The sequence below is a fragment of the Clupea harengus genome, chromosome 8 (assembly GCF_900700415.2).
Source record: "Clupea harengus chromosome 8, Ch_v2.0.2, whole genome shotgun sequence".
NCBI lineage: Eukaryota > Metazoa > Chordata > Actinopteri > Clupeiformes > Clupeidae > Clupea > Clupea harengus.
Window position 1 is genome coordinate 20,918,946 of NC_045159.1, and position 16,967 is coordinate 20,935,912.

The 16,967-nt window shown below is 42.6% G+C and overlaps 1 protein-coding gene across 4 annotated transcripts in view; it reads left to right on the forward strand.

Annotated features, from left to right (window-relative positions):
- Positions 1-16,967, forward strand: part of sez6a (seizure related 6 homolog a) — a 109,504-nt gene that overhangs the window by 76,346 nt on the left and 16,191 nt on the right. For all 4 annotated transcript variants that reach the window (XM_031572280.2, XM_031572281.2, XM_031572282.2 and 1 more), the window contains exons 5-6: positions 8,525-8,710; positions 13,929-14,097. In XM_031572280.2, coding sequence (XP_031428140.1) covers positions 8,525-8,710; positions 13,929-14,097 — 355 coding nt within the window. The remainder of the gene's footprint in view (positions 1-8,524; positions 8,711-13,928; positions 14,098-16,967) is intronic.

A 16,967-nucleotide genomic window follows, 5' to 3' on the forward strand; every position in this document is an offset into this window, starting at 1 on the left:
TTCAAGCCCAGCAGTAGGCAATAATGTACCATACTTCATATTTCACTTCATCTTCTTAAACTCTTAAACTCTTTTTTTCCCTTGCATCTATGCTCTGCTTTGGTTTGTGTGTTTGAGGCTGTCATCTGAAGATGCAATTACACGGGAGAAGCCCTGTGCAAATACACATTTGTAGAGCTGTCACCATTAAAAGACTACACGACCCATAGCAGCGTAGCTTAGCCTCACACTGAGCATAGCCCTGTCTGGGGGGAACCAGCTAATGAGGCTTGTGTGCAACTCAAGAATTATATTTATATATATTTCCCTTCCTCATCTCTTTTCTTTTATTTCTTTCTTCTTTTCTCCCAGTCAATGCTTTTAGTATATTTAGCAACGTTTTAGGTATATTTTGTCACTTTAGATCCATAAAGCTCTACATATTTAAAGCTCAGCCTTATCAGATAACCTAAGGGATTTAAAGATATCTTCCTATGCATATGGTTATGGATATGGTGTCTATGATTGCGCAGAAAGAAGGATTCATTTATGAATGAATTCATTTTTTCAGTAAATTGACCATCAGACAGATGAAGCCTAATCCGAGGAAACAACACTGTAACAGATTTAGCAGCAATGTGGCATCAATCCATCCAAAGGTTCATCCTGTAGTGATGCAGATAGACCACTATCTGGCAAGAATGTGTTGTGTGTGATGATAAGGACCTAACACTGTAGAACTCGAACGCTAGCAGTTCTGGCTCTGACTGTGTTTGCAATTAGTTCACCATGATGCTCTGAACCTCTGATCTGCTGAGACCAAGCGAGGGCTGGCGTGTCCACAGAGATCCATCTCCTCACTCTGTGGAACCAGAGCTGACCAACGTGTTTAGTGTAGCGTGGTTAGCATCATAACATAACCAACGTGTTTAGTGTAGCGTGGTTAGCATCATAACATAACCAACATGTTTAGTGTAGCGTGGTTAGCATCATAACATAACCAACGTGTTTAGTGTAGCGTGGTTAGCATCATAACATAACCAACATGTTTAGTGTAGCGTGGTTAGCATCATAACATAACAAACGTGTTTAGTGCAGCGTGGTTAGCATCATAACATAACCAACGTGTTTAGTGTAGCGTGGTTAGCATCATAACGTAACCAACATGTTTAGTGTAGCGTAGTTAGCATCATAACGTTTGGTCCATGGCTTGGAGTTGGAGTGGGAGAGTTGGATCGTAGAGTCTTGCTGTGGAACTAATCCGGCCCAAATCTGGTGTGGACCTCCTGGATCAGGCCCCTGGTTCTGGACTGAATATTAACTTGGCCCTGCTTCTATAGTTCAATTCAATTCAATTCAATTCAATGTAATTTCTATAGCACCAAAACAATAAAAATGTCTCAAGTCTCTATAGTGTATGGAAGAGATTATTTGACCTCCTTTAAAAAAAGCCCAGAGAGGGTCTGGCGATGTGACAGAAAGCCTCAGAGGCGATGACACACACCAGCGGTGGCAGCTCTGCATGCTGGCTGGACCCCGGGAGCTTCCTGTCACGTTCCTGTCACGTTCGTCTCCTGCTGACGGGCGCACTGGACTCACACATGAGAGCCACTCCAGTGAAAAGCTCACTCAAGGCTTCAGTGTGCTTCACTCCAAATCCAATTTGAGCTCTCACAGGCCGCCACACGGCAGCCGCGAGACAGACCGGTGAGACAGGGGAGCGTGCGCTGAGACCGTGGGTCTGTTTGTTTAATTTCAGCCCAATCTGGAGGAGGAAAAGCAAATGAATGAAGCAGAATATGCGGAGAGAAGAAATGCCTCTCCTCCTCAGCAGGAGAAGTTCTTTTTGTGCCCTTGAATAAATGAGAATATGGTAGCTAGTTCTCTGACGTAGACAAAGGCAGGCAAACAAGCAAGCTAGTTTGAAGAGTATTTAGATGCATATGGATGGATTTTGCAACTGAAAGATACAATTAATCTATTTTAAATCAGAACACTTAGTAGAGAAGTTACTTAGACATTTCTTAGCTGTTTAACTAGAAAACAAAACAGCCAAGTTCAGTCCAAATCACCATCTATCCCTCCAACACTGCTACATAACCATATTGAAAATACACGGCAGGTATTTCAGTAAGTGTGAGCTATAGACAGGACCATGCTACAGTCCAGTGCTGTGAAAGCTTGTGTAGGTGTTCTGTGCCGTGTTGTCTCTGTTTGTCAAATAAAGACCTCCTGCGGAGTGTGTCTCACTAATGGATCATAAGGTTCTGAATGCCAGTGTGAGTCTGACTACAGCTGCTTCCTATCCCGATAGAGACTCATCTTTATTGGATCTTTAAAGCTGAGATTTCAGCTTGCCGCAGTGCAAAGGGCGATCGTGTCATAATGTGTTTTCCCTGTTGAGTTCCAGCACTGTTGGAGGTACTGAAAGCACCATGGTTTCATTTGACCGCTTTATTGGTGTTCAATATTGCTTCAAATGAAATCGCTTTCAACAGGTGTCTGATAAGCGCTGTTGTTCTGCAACTATGATGGCTCGTAAATGCAAAGCTTAGCAATAATTTGACAAAAGTAGTAGATTCTGTTGTTGCAAATCTTACGGTTTAGTCATGGTTTTTTCATAGTATGGTTTTTAATGACTAATGCATGCACACACATATACACACACACACGCTTGCGTGCATGCACACACATAGCACACACACACACACACATATACACACACACACACTCTCACACACACCGCTCTTGTCTTATCCCTCTGCTGCAAATATATCTGTTTGTTCCTGATACATTACTGCAGCCCCGCAAGGGAACCATTTCCCCTTTATCTGCGTCTAACCTTCACACATGACACGTAATTGAAAGCCTGGAGAGCAAAATTTGAGGCGAATGTCACCACTGTGGTTGATATTTTCTCATTTGTTCTCATCGGCGCGGTTGGTGAGATTACCGCGTCTCCTCTTAATGGTGTGTGAAATATGGGCGATGACGAGCATACAGGAACATTCCGGCAGGAAATGGAACTCAGCTTGCTGTAATTAATATCTGTAAATCACTTAGAGACCTAGAAATGACAGGGTAATGACTGCTTTTAGAAAAATCTGAGAGAATGGGCAGACTTGCGTTTGCGTGTGCGTGTGCTTTCACACTTGAATGTTTGCTCTTGCCTCGTCATGCATGCAAATGATCCTGTTATCAAGCGAAGCCCACCAGAAGCTCTGATTCCTGATGTAGTAAACAGCCATTAGAAGGCCTGGATCTGTAAGCTGACATTTCTTTAAGAATGTCACAGTACATAAAGGACAGGCAACTATGATATAGCTAACATACTTCATTTATGGCCTCAGGCATTTTCACTGTTGCTTTCTGTCTGACCTTTTTCCTGTTTGCTTATACTTTGAGTTTATTTTGTTGCTTTGTTTCTTTCTCTCGCTCTCTCTCTCTCTCTCTCTCTCTCTGTGTGTGTGTGTGTGTGTGTGTGTGTGTGTGTGTGTGTCTGTCCCCTGCACGTACTGCATTCTATTCAGTATTCATATTTTATTCCACCCTATACTGTACATCCATCCTCAGCAGAGCGAGGTGTATAATGAATGCATCCACGAGGCCAAAGGGGAGGATGCATCTTGTATGAGATCATGTAATATACAGCAGTGTTAATAAAGGACCCTAGTGTGTCAGGGAACCAGGGCAGCACCTGTGTCAAGTCCCCCGGGGGGGAGAACGCCATGTGCATACCCAATGAGAAAAGCTGCTGTTATCACCCAGCCTCCTGAACAGACGGGAGAAGGAATGGGCAGGAGAGACGGCTCTCTGAAACACCGCTTGACTACACAGGAGGGTGAACTGCACCAGCACACACTAAACAACTTGTGTATTCCATGTAAAGTGCTCTTTGTCCCCCGCGTCGCCGAGCGCGGCTCATCAGAATTGCCCTCACACGCGCCGGCCTCCTCGAAGGAAAAATAGCCCCGGCTCCAAGCCGAGGTGCCGCTTGATTGTGTGCTGTGGGATTGCAGGGGTGACCGGATTCAGCGCGTGGCAGTCGGAGCGAACCCTCCGACGGAGGCACTCGTGGAGTGAGTTTTTGGCCTCGCCACTCAGAGCCTTGATTTAAAGCACCCGCAGGCTCCGCTCCTTGGCCCTCCGGTGAAAACATTACGCGCGAAGATCAATATTGTTCTCGGCAGGGAGAGAGATTAAGTCAGGGAGGGAGAGCAGTCACACGACGGAGTGTGATGTATCGATATTCATGCGCTCGGGTTAAACACACAGTCCCAGTGGTCAGGGGCTAGATAGAGCCTGTTCAGGTAAAATGACGCCGCACAACAGCTCGTCAGGTCTAACAAGACCTCTAATCATACTTACAGGAACTCGTTTCATTCCCCCTGCTGTTGCTAGACAAATGAGTTGAGCACCGCCGGATCAATATTAAGGTTCTCTTGTGAAGGGTGCCGTACAAGGCACACGGCAGTATTCATTCTTTCTGGATCAGTTGCATATTACAATGATGTCTCTACGATGAAAAGACCTTGGAGAAATCTTTCTTTCTTTGCCTGGTGGAGTGATGCCCCCAGGATGGAATGTAACAGTATTTTAAACCAGGGTCGGTCAAATGTCAGACGGAGAGCCTACGTATTGATCCAGCAGCTTATTAAGACACTTGAGCGCACATGAAACCCATGCAGAACAGGCAATGTGCAAATGTAGGCTGTGGACAGGGGCGGAGATCCCATTTCATTGTAGGGGGGGACAATACATGGTCAAATTTCAGAGTGTAATTCCGGGGGGGGGGACATGAAAAAATTGCTTTCACGAGAGCTAGCATAAACTGCTAAATACCGAATTCTCTTATCACATTTACAAACAGAAATTCGAAGTCATTTTAGAATGATCTAAACAGCATTAAATGTACTAACACGAAATATCTATTCACAGACAAATAATGTCCAAAGTTCAAGAGAACTTGATGCTCAAAATAAGTTATAAAACAGCTCAACAGGGAATCGAACTAACAACCTTTTGATTGTAATACGACTTCTCTACCTCCTGCGCCACTGTCACTCCATATTACAATACCAGCATAGTTCATGGACCGCAGAAAAAGATGACATTCATTTAATTTCAGATAATTTAACAAATCTGGAGAGGCACTGAGATGTAGACCTACGTTTATTAACTAGCATGAACCTGCCCCTGACAGGACAGTGTCCTAGACTGTCTAGCTAGCTATCTTAACTGTGTTAATTACCGGCATGCGTGTGTTATCGGCAAACGTTCACGTTGTCATGCCAATCCATTAATAAACTTATGTATACTTGTGCATATCGATTGGAACTTCGTAAATGGAGTTTAGAAAAAAACTTCTTCTTTACATGTTCTTACTGCGTTCGAGAATGAGGTAAATCTCTTTACATATCGTGTATCATAGCGGCAGCGGCAGCGACAGGGAAACAGTCTGACAATCTGACAATCTGACCGTGTAGGCTACTGGGCTGATTAACTGAAACACGGAGCTGCCGGTAGCCCTGCCTGTTGGAAACAGCATGTGAACCAAACCACTTTGAGGAATAGGGGGAACATGATTTTTCAACACTTAAAAAACACATTGTTTTACATCTATAATTAGCACCGCTTGTGTCGTCGTATTTTTATTTACGTCCCCCCCGGGATCTCCGCCTATGGCTGTGGAAGCTCTCTGGAGGTTGCTGTGCAGACGCTACAAGTAGAGAGTTTCACCTTGTTTTCACACTATGGCAGAATAAACATACAGCCGCTGCCCAGCGTTTCCACACTACGCCTTGACCATATTTACACTTATCGGCAATGTGCTTATTAACGCAGCCGATAAGACTGATCGGATTCTACAAACACCTTCAGTCAACCTTCAGTCTGCATCAGACAGACCCTCCAGTGGGCAAACAACAGAGGACCTTTGATTAGCATCTGCTGTCTGCAACCCCGCAGTAACCCAGCGCGGCCCATTGCTCTCCCACACTCATTACTTGTAATAGCAAAACAATCAGACTTTATAGTGTGGAAAACGCCCCGACGCTGTGGAAACAGCACACAACTAGCGGCCCTTTTCTTAATTCCTGTGAGATTGCTGAGACATTAAGTTGTGCCTCCAGCTGTTGCCGCTGTACTGGATGGGATGGATGTGGAGAAATGGGGGCCCATTAAAGACATAGACAACACCGAGGCTCATTAGAATTAGAGCTCCAGTGGTATCTCAATGGACGACCAGGGGTGCCTGGTCTCCTCCTCCCTGCCGTGCCCATCTACTGGTGTGGAAAAGAGCCCTTTTCATCTCAGAGGTCTCTTCGAGAGAGAGGGAGAGAGAGAGAGAGAGAGAGTGAGAGAGAGAGAGGGATAGAGGGAGATAGGGAGGTAGAGAGAGAGAGGGAGAGAGAGGGATAGAGAGAGAGAAAGGGAGAGAGAGAGGGAGAGGGAGGGATAGAGAGAGAGAGAGAGAGAAAGAGAGACCGAAAGAGAGAGAGAGAGAGAGAGACCGAAAGAGAGAGAGAGCCTGGTAAAGTGAAAATCAATGCTGCTACAATAGCCTGAAACCACACCATTGGTGCAACAATAAATGGCACAATTCACTAGCACTAGAATAGAAAATCAGCCCATAATGGTCTGTTAGGTAAAGATAGAGGAGTCCACCGCTGATAACTGGTCAAGACGGCAGGGCCGCCGATGTGTACGGAATGCAAAGGGCATTTTTCAGGTCCCATTGTTCACGTTCACTTTTTTTCTTTTACAGCCAGATTTGCTTTCAGAAACTTATATAGCACATTCATCCGTCAAAAGGCTTTTGTCTAGTCCAATTCATAGCCTTGAGTTATTATTGTAGTATATTTTATCATTGTAACGTTAACTACATTTGGAAAGAGATGCCATTTCGCATGTGTATGAAGATGTGCTTCAAAGACAGGACAGATTAAATGATGTGTTTTTTTTTATTGTCCATTAGAAGCTATAGTGCACTTTAAAACAGGTTTTAGTGTTGGATTTTATACACCAAGATGAAAGGAAGGGACGAGAGGGACTCAGTGAAAGGGATTTCAGAAGTGGTGATTAAGAAATAATAATTTAATAAATTGTTGTTGACCTTCAACGACAAAATCAAGGACAGTTTCCCCCAAGCAAGTATTTAAAAATTACATTCAAAAGGATCAGGTGTCTCATCTGATTGTGTAATCAATTAAACATTTCCCCCCAAATGTTACAGGCAGATTAGACAGGTGGAGCCATCGGCTTACATACCATATCGAATATAAAATTAAATCTCTAATCAGCTTGTGGCATCTAGGCATTTTAATTGAAAACCCATGTGGGACTGTAGGGCCACTGTACATAGCCTTGTTATGAGGTCTCTACTCTCTAACTATAGTATAATTCATTGAGCAACAAGGAGTAATTGCATATTTATTTGCAATGACACAAACATAGGGTTGGGTTAGAGTAAGGGTTAGGGTTAGGGGGCTAACACATAGGTAACTGATATGTTATACTGTGTCATAGTTATAATACACTAACACATAGGTAACTGATATGTTATACTGTGGCATAGTTATAATACAATAACACATAGGTAACTGATATGTTATACTGTGGCATAGTTATAATACACTAACACATAGGTAACTGATATGTTATACTGTGGCATAGTTATAATACAATAACACATAGGTAACTGATATGTTATACTGTGGCATAGTTATAATACAATAAAGTCTGGAACCATTTTAAAATATAAGACAATATAACAAAGTCTGTGTGCTCCATGTGTACCATGCAGTTCCAATGTGAGTGTGGCGATATATAGCGCTGTAGTTTAAACCCTCTACTCATGAGATGTGACGGAGGAGACGCGAGTCCTCCGGAGGGTGAAGGACAAGGGAAGGAGCGGGGGAATGGGAGAGCTGGCAGGGAGGAGGCGTTACTTAGTCTAGAGCCTCCATCCCTGACAAGGCCACATCAATCTGTCAACCCTGCAAACTAACATTTGCTGCCATCCACTCTGGCTGATGTTCATTGAGTTTAAGAGAGCCAGAAGGACACTAGCTAGGGGGAGTGCCAGGGCTATCTGTCTTCACAAACGACACTGACGCTGTGTCCAGGGAAGTGTCTGCATCGAGGCCTGTGGCACCTCGCTTAATGTCACTGCAAGGAAACGGATTCATTCTCAGGTCCATCATGAAAACACTGTCCTGTGTGAACATCCATTCTCAGATCCGTCATGAAAATACTGTCCTGTGTGAACATCCTTCTCAGCTCCGTCATGAAAACACTGTCCTGTGTGAACATTTATTCTCAGCTCTGTCATGAAAACACTGTCCTGTGTGAACATTCAATTATCAGCTCCGTCATGAAAACACTGTCCTGTGTGAACATTTATTCAAGTTCGAGTTTGTTGCCATTTGCTACATTTGACATGTGACTGAAGTCTTTATTACATCAAATGTGTTTCTTCCTCATGAATGAAATCTGACCAAAGGCGTTTTACAGTTTGTCCGTCCTTTGCTTTGTTTCTTCATAGCCTTTGTGCTAAGCTGTGGCCTGCCGAAGAGGCCAGCCAATGGTGAGGTGACAGTCAGCAGCCTCAATGTTGGAGGGGAGGCCTTCTTCTTCTGCCTGACCGGTTACCAGCTTCAGGGCTTTTCCTCTCTCACCTGCCGCAACGCCACCGCCCCCTACTGGAGTGGCAGAGAGCCCAAATGCCAGGGTAAGAAGGTTCTGTACTTGAAACGGCAGTGGCACTTTAATGGTTTATCATTTGATAGTCAAGAAACAGTCAAACCACTATTTCACAAACACACAAAACTTTAACACACTTGTCAACTAATCTTTAACTCTTAACTGTGAACATATGCTTCAGTTAACTCTACCTTGGGCCACAAACCTAAGCCTTTTGACCTTCCTTGTCAACAGCAGATATAGAGATGGTATCAGATTCTACCAGATGGTTTGTTGACTCGTAATGGCCCAATAAAATAAAGTTGAATAAAAATCCACAATATACCACCCACATACACACACACACACACACACACACACACACACACACACACACACACACCCACACACACACACACATACAGCATCACATTGCTTCAGTATGAATCACATATCTATGAGTCAGAGCAGATGTCATATGTGACTCTCACTAAAGTAATGTGGTAGTCAGTAATGTGTGTGTGTGTGTGTGTGTGTGTGTGTGTGTGTGTGTGTGTGTGTGTGTGTGTGTGTGTGTGTGTGTGTGTGTGTGTGGTACGCTGTTCTGGATGTTGTGTGTGGCTTTAAGGACGAGGCCTACATAACCGCCATATGGTTTGCAGATGGGCTTCTATCCCACCGTGCCACATCTGAATAAATATTCAAATTCAAGGTTTCTGGCAGTGTTTGGATTTCTGACCAATGAAGATATGAGAAAGTAAAAGATGATAAAAAAAATAGGATGTGTTATAAACAAAGTTCAGGAGGAACCCATAGAGATGATTGACAGCCGTCGCTCACTCCACTTCCACTTTCTAGGAGATTTAAACCCTCCTTATCTGTCCACCATGTCACACTCTCCTGCATAGCAAAGCATCCCACCTCCTTTTCACTAGTAGCTCCAAGCTCACATTACCCCTTATCCATAGGGGTGCTAGTGGCCATAGGCATCACAGGACCACGGCCAGCTACCAAGCCAAACATGCTTATTATCAACTCTCTAAATCAAGCATTCTGATGGGCGAACTAGTGAAACGAGTGAAGGGGAAAACATGCTGATGTGTCGAACGCAATCAGATTGTTTATTCAGTGTTCCTCAGTTGTCAATCTGAAAGTGACTTTGTGTCACATGTCTTTAAAAACGCTGCAGAATATACGCAGATAACAGTGGAGATATAGGGTGTGTCACTGCAGAATATACGCAGATAACAGTGGAGATATAGGGTGTGTCACTGCAGAATTAGGGCTGTGAAATGATAAACATTTTTTATCAAAGTAATCACAGGTTTCTGTGGATTAATCATGATTAATCACATATTACCGATTTTCTCGGTATATTTTTGTGAGAACAAAAAGATTTATGACAAAAGACGGATATATACATTTAACATGTTTTCTTTTTTATTCATAAAAAAAACAATGGTGCTGCAATGGTGCTGCAAGCAGTTCTCTTTGCTATTCCATATAGAACATTAATATAATCTTCATCCTAAACCGAATTTGGGCTTCTTAGACATTGTATGGTTGAATAAAACATTTTTCTTTTCTTTTTAAATCAAACAGAAATTATTTGGGCTTCTTATCCATTGTTTTTATAGGATGGTTGAACATTTTTTACTCTTTTTTGTCAAACAACCATTAACCACACCATGACACAATCTAATGCCTCTAAATGCCCTTTTACAGTAGTCTAGCCGCGGCTATCATATTACGTGCACTGTCTGTCCCTATAGTGGTCGTTTTGTCTTCAATTGCCCAGTTGCTTGCAACAGTTTGGAACTGTTGTGCACATGCCTCTGCAAAGTGGCGCTCTTTTTGTTTTCATGCACGTTAGTGTAAACGACTTTAACTTCCATTCGTCGATGCGCAGTTACAACCAGGTAGTTATCGTTACTCACAGTGGTCAAGTGATCCCCTGCCAGCGCCTGATGTTTCGTAGCAGCCAAGTCATTTTCCTTTTTTTTCTTTTCAGCTTCATACAGCTCGTGGATTTTTGTCATTATTGTGCGTCTTTGCCGTGCTTTGATGCGTTGCCACTCGCAAAACTTCGGGGAATCCCTCGTCCTCAACAATATTAATCGGTCTACAGCTTTTTGCAATCCATTTGGCAACTGTGCTAGCCAACTTGTCACAGGCAGACTGAATGAGGGGCCTACGTTGTTGAGGGTGTTTTGGCGCATTCCACTTTAACTCCCCTCGCTGACCAACGCATGCATCGCGTTGAGGTGGTACTTTCCCGCAGAGTGTGCATATCTCTTTGGTTTTATTGAATGTTCCATCTTTGTTTTTTTTAAACACGAACTTCCCATTACAGCGGCGACTAATGAAGATTGGGCGGAATTGTGCGTATATTGGAAGCTCATTTTGCGCATGCCTTAAATGCGTTAAAATGTTTTACTAATTAATCCTGTAATTTAATCATAACGCGTTAACGCGTTATTTTCACAGCTCTATGCAGAATATACGCAGATAACAGTGGAGATATAGAGTGGAGAGTGGAGATATAGGCCAGTTTTGGGAAGTTACATTGAGAGGGTCTCTGGGGCTCTGTCCTCTGACCCTGAATTCTCTGAAGAGATATCAATGAATCAGAAATATTTCTTCTGCAAAAATCACAGAGGCAAGACGGAATGTCTGTTCAGGGAAGTTTTACTTCTCTGGGATGAAAAGTAACCTAAATATTTGAATTGTCGATTACTTGGTGGTCAGTGAAGCTAGTTTGAATCATGTGACCATTAATCTATAAAATAACTTTAATAACTGAATCACTTCAAAGTATTGACATAACATATGCATCGAAGCTCAGCATGTCACAATATGTATTGCTTTTAATAATATTATAGAAATAAATATACCCTTACTTGACTTTTTTTTACCCTTTGCCATTACCAAATACACAATTACCTGACAAGGGCATGAGGGTGTAATTTGCCTAGAGAGTGATTTGTTTTGTGGTATTGTTGTTGGGTCAATGCTACCACATTACCTTAAAACTGCAGCCAGTGGATTTGTAATGGTACAAGCTGTAGATGTGTTATGGTAAGAACTGTAGATGTGTAATGGTACGAGCTGTAGATGTGTAATGTGTAATGGTACGAGCTGTAGATGTGTAATGGTACGAGCTGTAGATGTGTAATGTGTAATGGAACGAGCTGTAGATGTGTAATGTGTAATGGTACGAGCTGTAGATGTGTAATGTGTAATGGTACGAGCTGTAGATGTGTAATGTGTAATGGTACGAGCTGTAGATGTGTAATGGTACGAGCTGTAGATGTGTAATGTGTAATGGAACGAGCTGTAGATGTGTAATGTGTAATGGAACGAGCTGTAGATGTGATAAGCTCAGTGAGCGTTGCTCTCAGTCCAGATGCTCCAGCCTGATAGGTTCCTACAGGAATACTGATGCTGTCTAATTATCAGCCACAGCCTCTCACCTGCCCTGATGCAGAGAGTAGTTTAACTTTAGCTTTAACGTTTTAGAAGGATGATATACTGATGCAGAAAGTAGTTTAACTTTAGCTTTAAACTTTTAGAAGGATGATATACTGATGCAGAGTAGTTTAACTTAAGCTTTAAACTTTTAGGATGATATACTGATGCAGAGTAGTTTAACTTTAGCTTTAAACTTTTAGAAGGATGCTTTACTGATGCAGAGTAGTTTAACTTTAGCTTTAAACTTTTAGGATGATATACTGATGCAGAGTAGTTTAACTTTAGCTTTAAAGTTTTATTAGGATGATATACTGATGCAGAGTAGTTTAACTTTAGCTTTAAACTTTTAGAAGGATGATGTACTGAGGGTCTGTAGTAAGGAGACAGAAGCAGGTGTGTGGTGCTGACCTGTGCTGGCCTTAGTCTACAGTTCAGCAGAGTTGTTGTTGTATGAGCTGTGGTGTTGTTGTCGTATGAGCTGTGGTGTTGTTGTCGTATGAGCTGTGGTGTTGTTGTCGTATGAGCTGTGGTGTTGTTGTCGTATGAGCTGTGGTGTTGTTGTCGTATGAGCTGTGGTGTTGTCGTATGAGCTGTGGTGTTGTTGTCGTATGAGCTGTGGTGTTGTCGTATGAGCTGTGGTGTTGTTGTCGTATGAGCTGTGGTGTTTTTTTTTCATGAAGGTGCTCTACCCTCATCTGTGTGTCCTGGTCCCTCAGCTCTAGAGTAAAGAAAAGCTGTGCCCTGCATCCAAACAGGAATGCTGATGCTGTTGGTTTAATTAGGAACAGACTGTGAACATCTCTCACCTGCTCTGTCATATTCATGCATCTGATGCCAGCCCTGTGCCCATAGCCCAGTGGGAGTGATGGGTGTGTTTCTGACCGCAGATGTTCATTAAAGGTTCTCTGCTATGCACCCACTGGAGGGATAAATGTCTGGTCTCTCTCCCCTGTTTAGGCTGACTGGAGGTGGCTGTAAAATCTTGATCGATTTTTATAGCCTGAATCTTAAGCGCGTTGCCAATAGCTGTGAATATGAACAAGTCACACTGTTTAAAACTCCAGAGCTACTCTGCCACTCCATCATAGCTCTGCAGACCCTGATGTTTATTATTTACATATTGTTATTTGCAATATCCATTATACTCCCTATTAGCATACATATGTGACATTAGCATTTAGATTGTAAATATGCAAAAAGTATGCAGCTGTTGCTGCATTGCAGTATGTTATTATTGTATTTATGTTGTCAACAATACATTGGTAAAACATTTTGTGTAGCAGGGGACAAACCAGATTACAGCTGACTGACTAATGATCTGGCTCTCATCTGGTTCTGATCTGGGCCTAATCTGGGCCTAATCTGGGCTAGATCTGTTCCAAAGCCAGAAGTTAAATAGTGAAGTTTTCCCCATCCCTTCTGGTGTGTGTTTGTTTTACTTCATTCTTAATTGAACATATTCACTGGATGTATGTGGCATCGCTTCAGTGTGGACAAACAAGTTTCTTGGGTTTTACATAATAAAACACACCCACACACACACACACACACACACACACACACACACACACACAGAAACACACACACACACAATTAAAAAGACATAATACTGTCATGAGGCTGGAGGAAGGGCCATTAGACCAAAAGCAGGACTGGTAAGATGAAATAAAGAAAGTCCATAAAGTAAACAAAGAATACCCTTGTGATGCCTCATACCACATTTCCCTCTCTCTCCTTCTCCCTCTCTCTCTCCCTCTCCCTCTCTCTCTCTCCTTCTCCCTCTCTCATCATGCCAGCCTCATGTGGAGGAATGATTAAAAACGCAACGCTGGGTCAACTCGTCTCTCCTGGGTTTCCAGGCAACTACAGTAACAACCTGACCTGCCACTGGGTGCTGGAGGCCCCTGAGGGCCACAGGCTCCATGTGCACTTTGAGAAGGTGGCCCTGGCCGAGGACGACGACAGGTACACAGCAGCACTGTATAAATGGCCTTTTCCACTTCCTGGTAGCCTAAGCTAACGCTAACACTACGCAACTCCAAGGGTTGGGCCATGGTGCATCCTCAGAGATGAAAGCACAGGAAACCTGAGGCTTTACTCTTTAATGAAAAGTGCTTTTTTATTTTGGAAATGTGGCCCTGGCCGAAGACAATGATGGATGAGAACCAAGTTCCAAGTTCTTTGTAGGCTATGAATGGTCACCTCTGGAAGGCTATGAATGGTCACCTCTGGAAGGCTATATAGGGTCACCTCTGGAAGGCTATGAATGGTCACCTCTGGAAGGCTATGAATGGTCACCTCTGGAAGGCTATATAGGGTCACCTCTGGAAGGCTATGAATGGTCACCTCTGGAAGGCTATGAATGGTCACCTCTGGGAGGCTATGAATGGTCACCTCTGGAAGGCTATATAGGGTCACCTCTGGAAGGCTACACTCAAAAAAATAAGTTGTTCAAATTACTTAATATTGTTATGTCAATGATTTCCACATAACTGAGTTGTGTTCAAACTAATTTAATACTATTATTACAGAGGAAATAACTAACTTATGTAAAACCAACAAGACTGTATTAAGTAATTACAATATTATTTGGTCAAGTTAGCCTTAATTGATCAGGCAGTGTTCATCTAACTAAACAGACCTTCATTACACTGACCTAACTCACTTATGTAATTCTAACTCAACTGGATTTACTAACACCAACTGAACAACTCCTTGTATTTCCAACTTAACTGACTTGAATAAAGATTACTTAAATGGTTTTCATTGGTATAAAGCCTAGTTATGTCAACAATCGCCGTGAATTTGACTTCTGCATTTCCCCATCCCGGATTGTCCTTCCTCCAGGACCCCAGGGCAGCTTTTAAGCGCCCGGGGACCAAGTGAAGTGAACTGTCCATCTTGGTCAGGGATTGATAGGAGAGTGTGCTGTTGGGGGTGTGGACACTGGGAGAACATGCAAACTCCACGCAGAGATACCTAGCCCACCTGAACACTGAAGGTCTGGGGAGGACTTGCCCCCCTAACCAACAGTGGCCCATGCGGGAATCGAACCCATGACTTTCTTGCTGTGAGGCGGCAGTGCAGGGACCTGAGCCACCATGCCATACCTTGGTTCTGTAATATTATTTATTACCAATGGAAAACGACAACCATCATGTGATATCAACGTGATATCATTCAACACATACCAAACTCTGGGTGTGGTATAAAGCATTATTAGTTTTATATAAAATTATTATTTATTAGTAATTGAGCTTTTACATGTATCTTCAAGGACTGTCAGGCAAATCATCTACATTTAGTTATCAAATATTGAAATGTATTATATGGCAACGACAGTACGAACATTCTGGTTGGCTAATGCCACCCGCGTATTGCCCTATTCACCGGTTATTCCGGATCCTTATTGCTCTCTGACGACAAGATCGCTATTTTAATGTATGTCTGTCAGGTAGCATTTTGTTAATTGGCTAGCTCGTTAGCTAGCTAACATGTACTCATATATGCTTGATTTTTGCAAGACAAATACAGTAGGACCAGTAATATCACTCTTAAACCATGTACTAATGTTTCAACATCACAGAATATATATATATACAGATTGTGCCATTAACTCAACAGTGTTATGTTGAATTAACTTAGCTGGATTCTTTTGCTTTAACAAGTTTTCATTTTAAGTTAGACTTACTAAAGTGGACTAGATTTAGAGGTGATTGTGCATTTTAAGTTAGACTTAAGTTAGACTTACTAAAGTGGACTACATTTTAGAGGTGATTGTGCCATTCACTCAACAGTGTTATGTTGAATTAACTTAGCTGGCTTCATTTGCTTTAACAAGTTTTCATTTTAAGTTAGACTTACTAAAGTGGACTAGATTTTAAAACCAAACACAGAAATGTTAATTAAATTGAATATAAGTACATTTATTTGATTCAGCAACTCACAGAGTTCACTTTTTTGAGTGTATGTAGGGTCACCTCTGGAAGGCTATGTAGGGTCACCTCTGGAAGGCTATCCTGGTCACCTCTGGAACGCTATACTGGCGTCAGGAGGGGTATAAGTGTTCTAAACTGCCTGTATATGTTTTTACTTTGAGGCACTGGCCCAGGGCAAAGATGTTAATAGGTAGAGACTGTCGTTAAACTACCTGACCTTTAAACTACCCGACCTTTAAACTACCTGACCTTTGAACTACTGACCTTTGTGTGTATTTCCATCTTGAGGTTGCCCTCAACGAATGTGACAACAGGTAGATAACAGGTTCCAAGTTTCCTTTTATGAGATATTGGCCCTGACTGAAAGTAACTGTAGGAAGCTGGCAGTGTTCACACTCCCTGTCTGAACTTCTCAGTCCCACTCTCTGAGCTGCTCATGGGTGTCCACCTCACTAATTACATGACAACTCGAGACAGCCAGCAGTAAGACAGTTTACACAAGGGCAAGTTTCCAACACACACAATCACACACACACACACACACACACACACACACACACACACACACACACACACACACACAAGTTAATGCAGAGCTCAGAGAGGTAGGGGTTGAGGAAGGATGGGGAGATTTAACTCACTTCAAATAATTTCATACAACAACCACACTTCCTTGCACTAATTCATTAAGTGAACGTTAACGCCTAAGATTTTAATTACATTTCTGCACACCAACTGGTGGGTCTGAAGGACACGGTTAGAAAAATGCCTAATTAATCAGTGGAGTTTCTATGGAGCTGGATATGCCTGTTGTCGAAACAAACCATGTTTGTTTTCATTGTTTCGCTTTGAGGTTTTAAGTGATAAAGTTGAACGCATCCCTCTGTCCACCCCGCA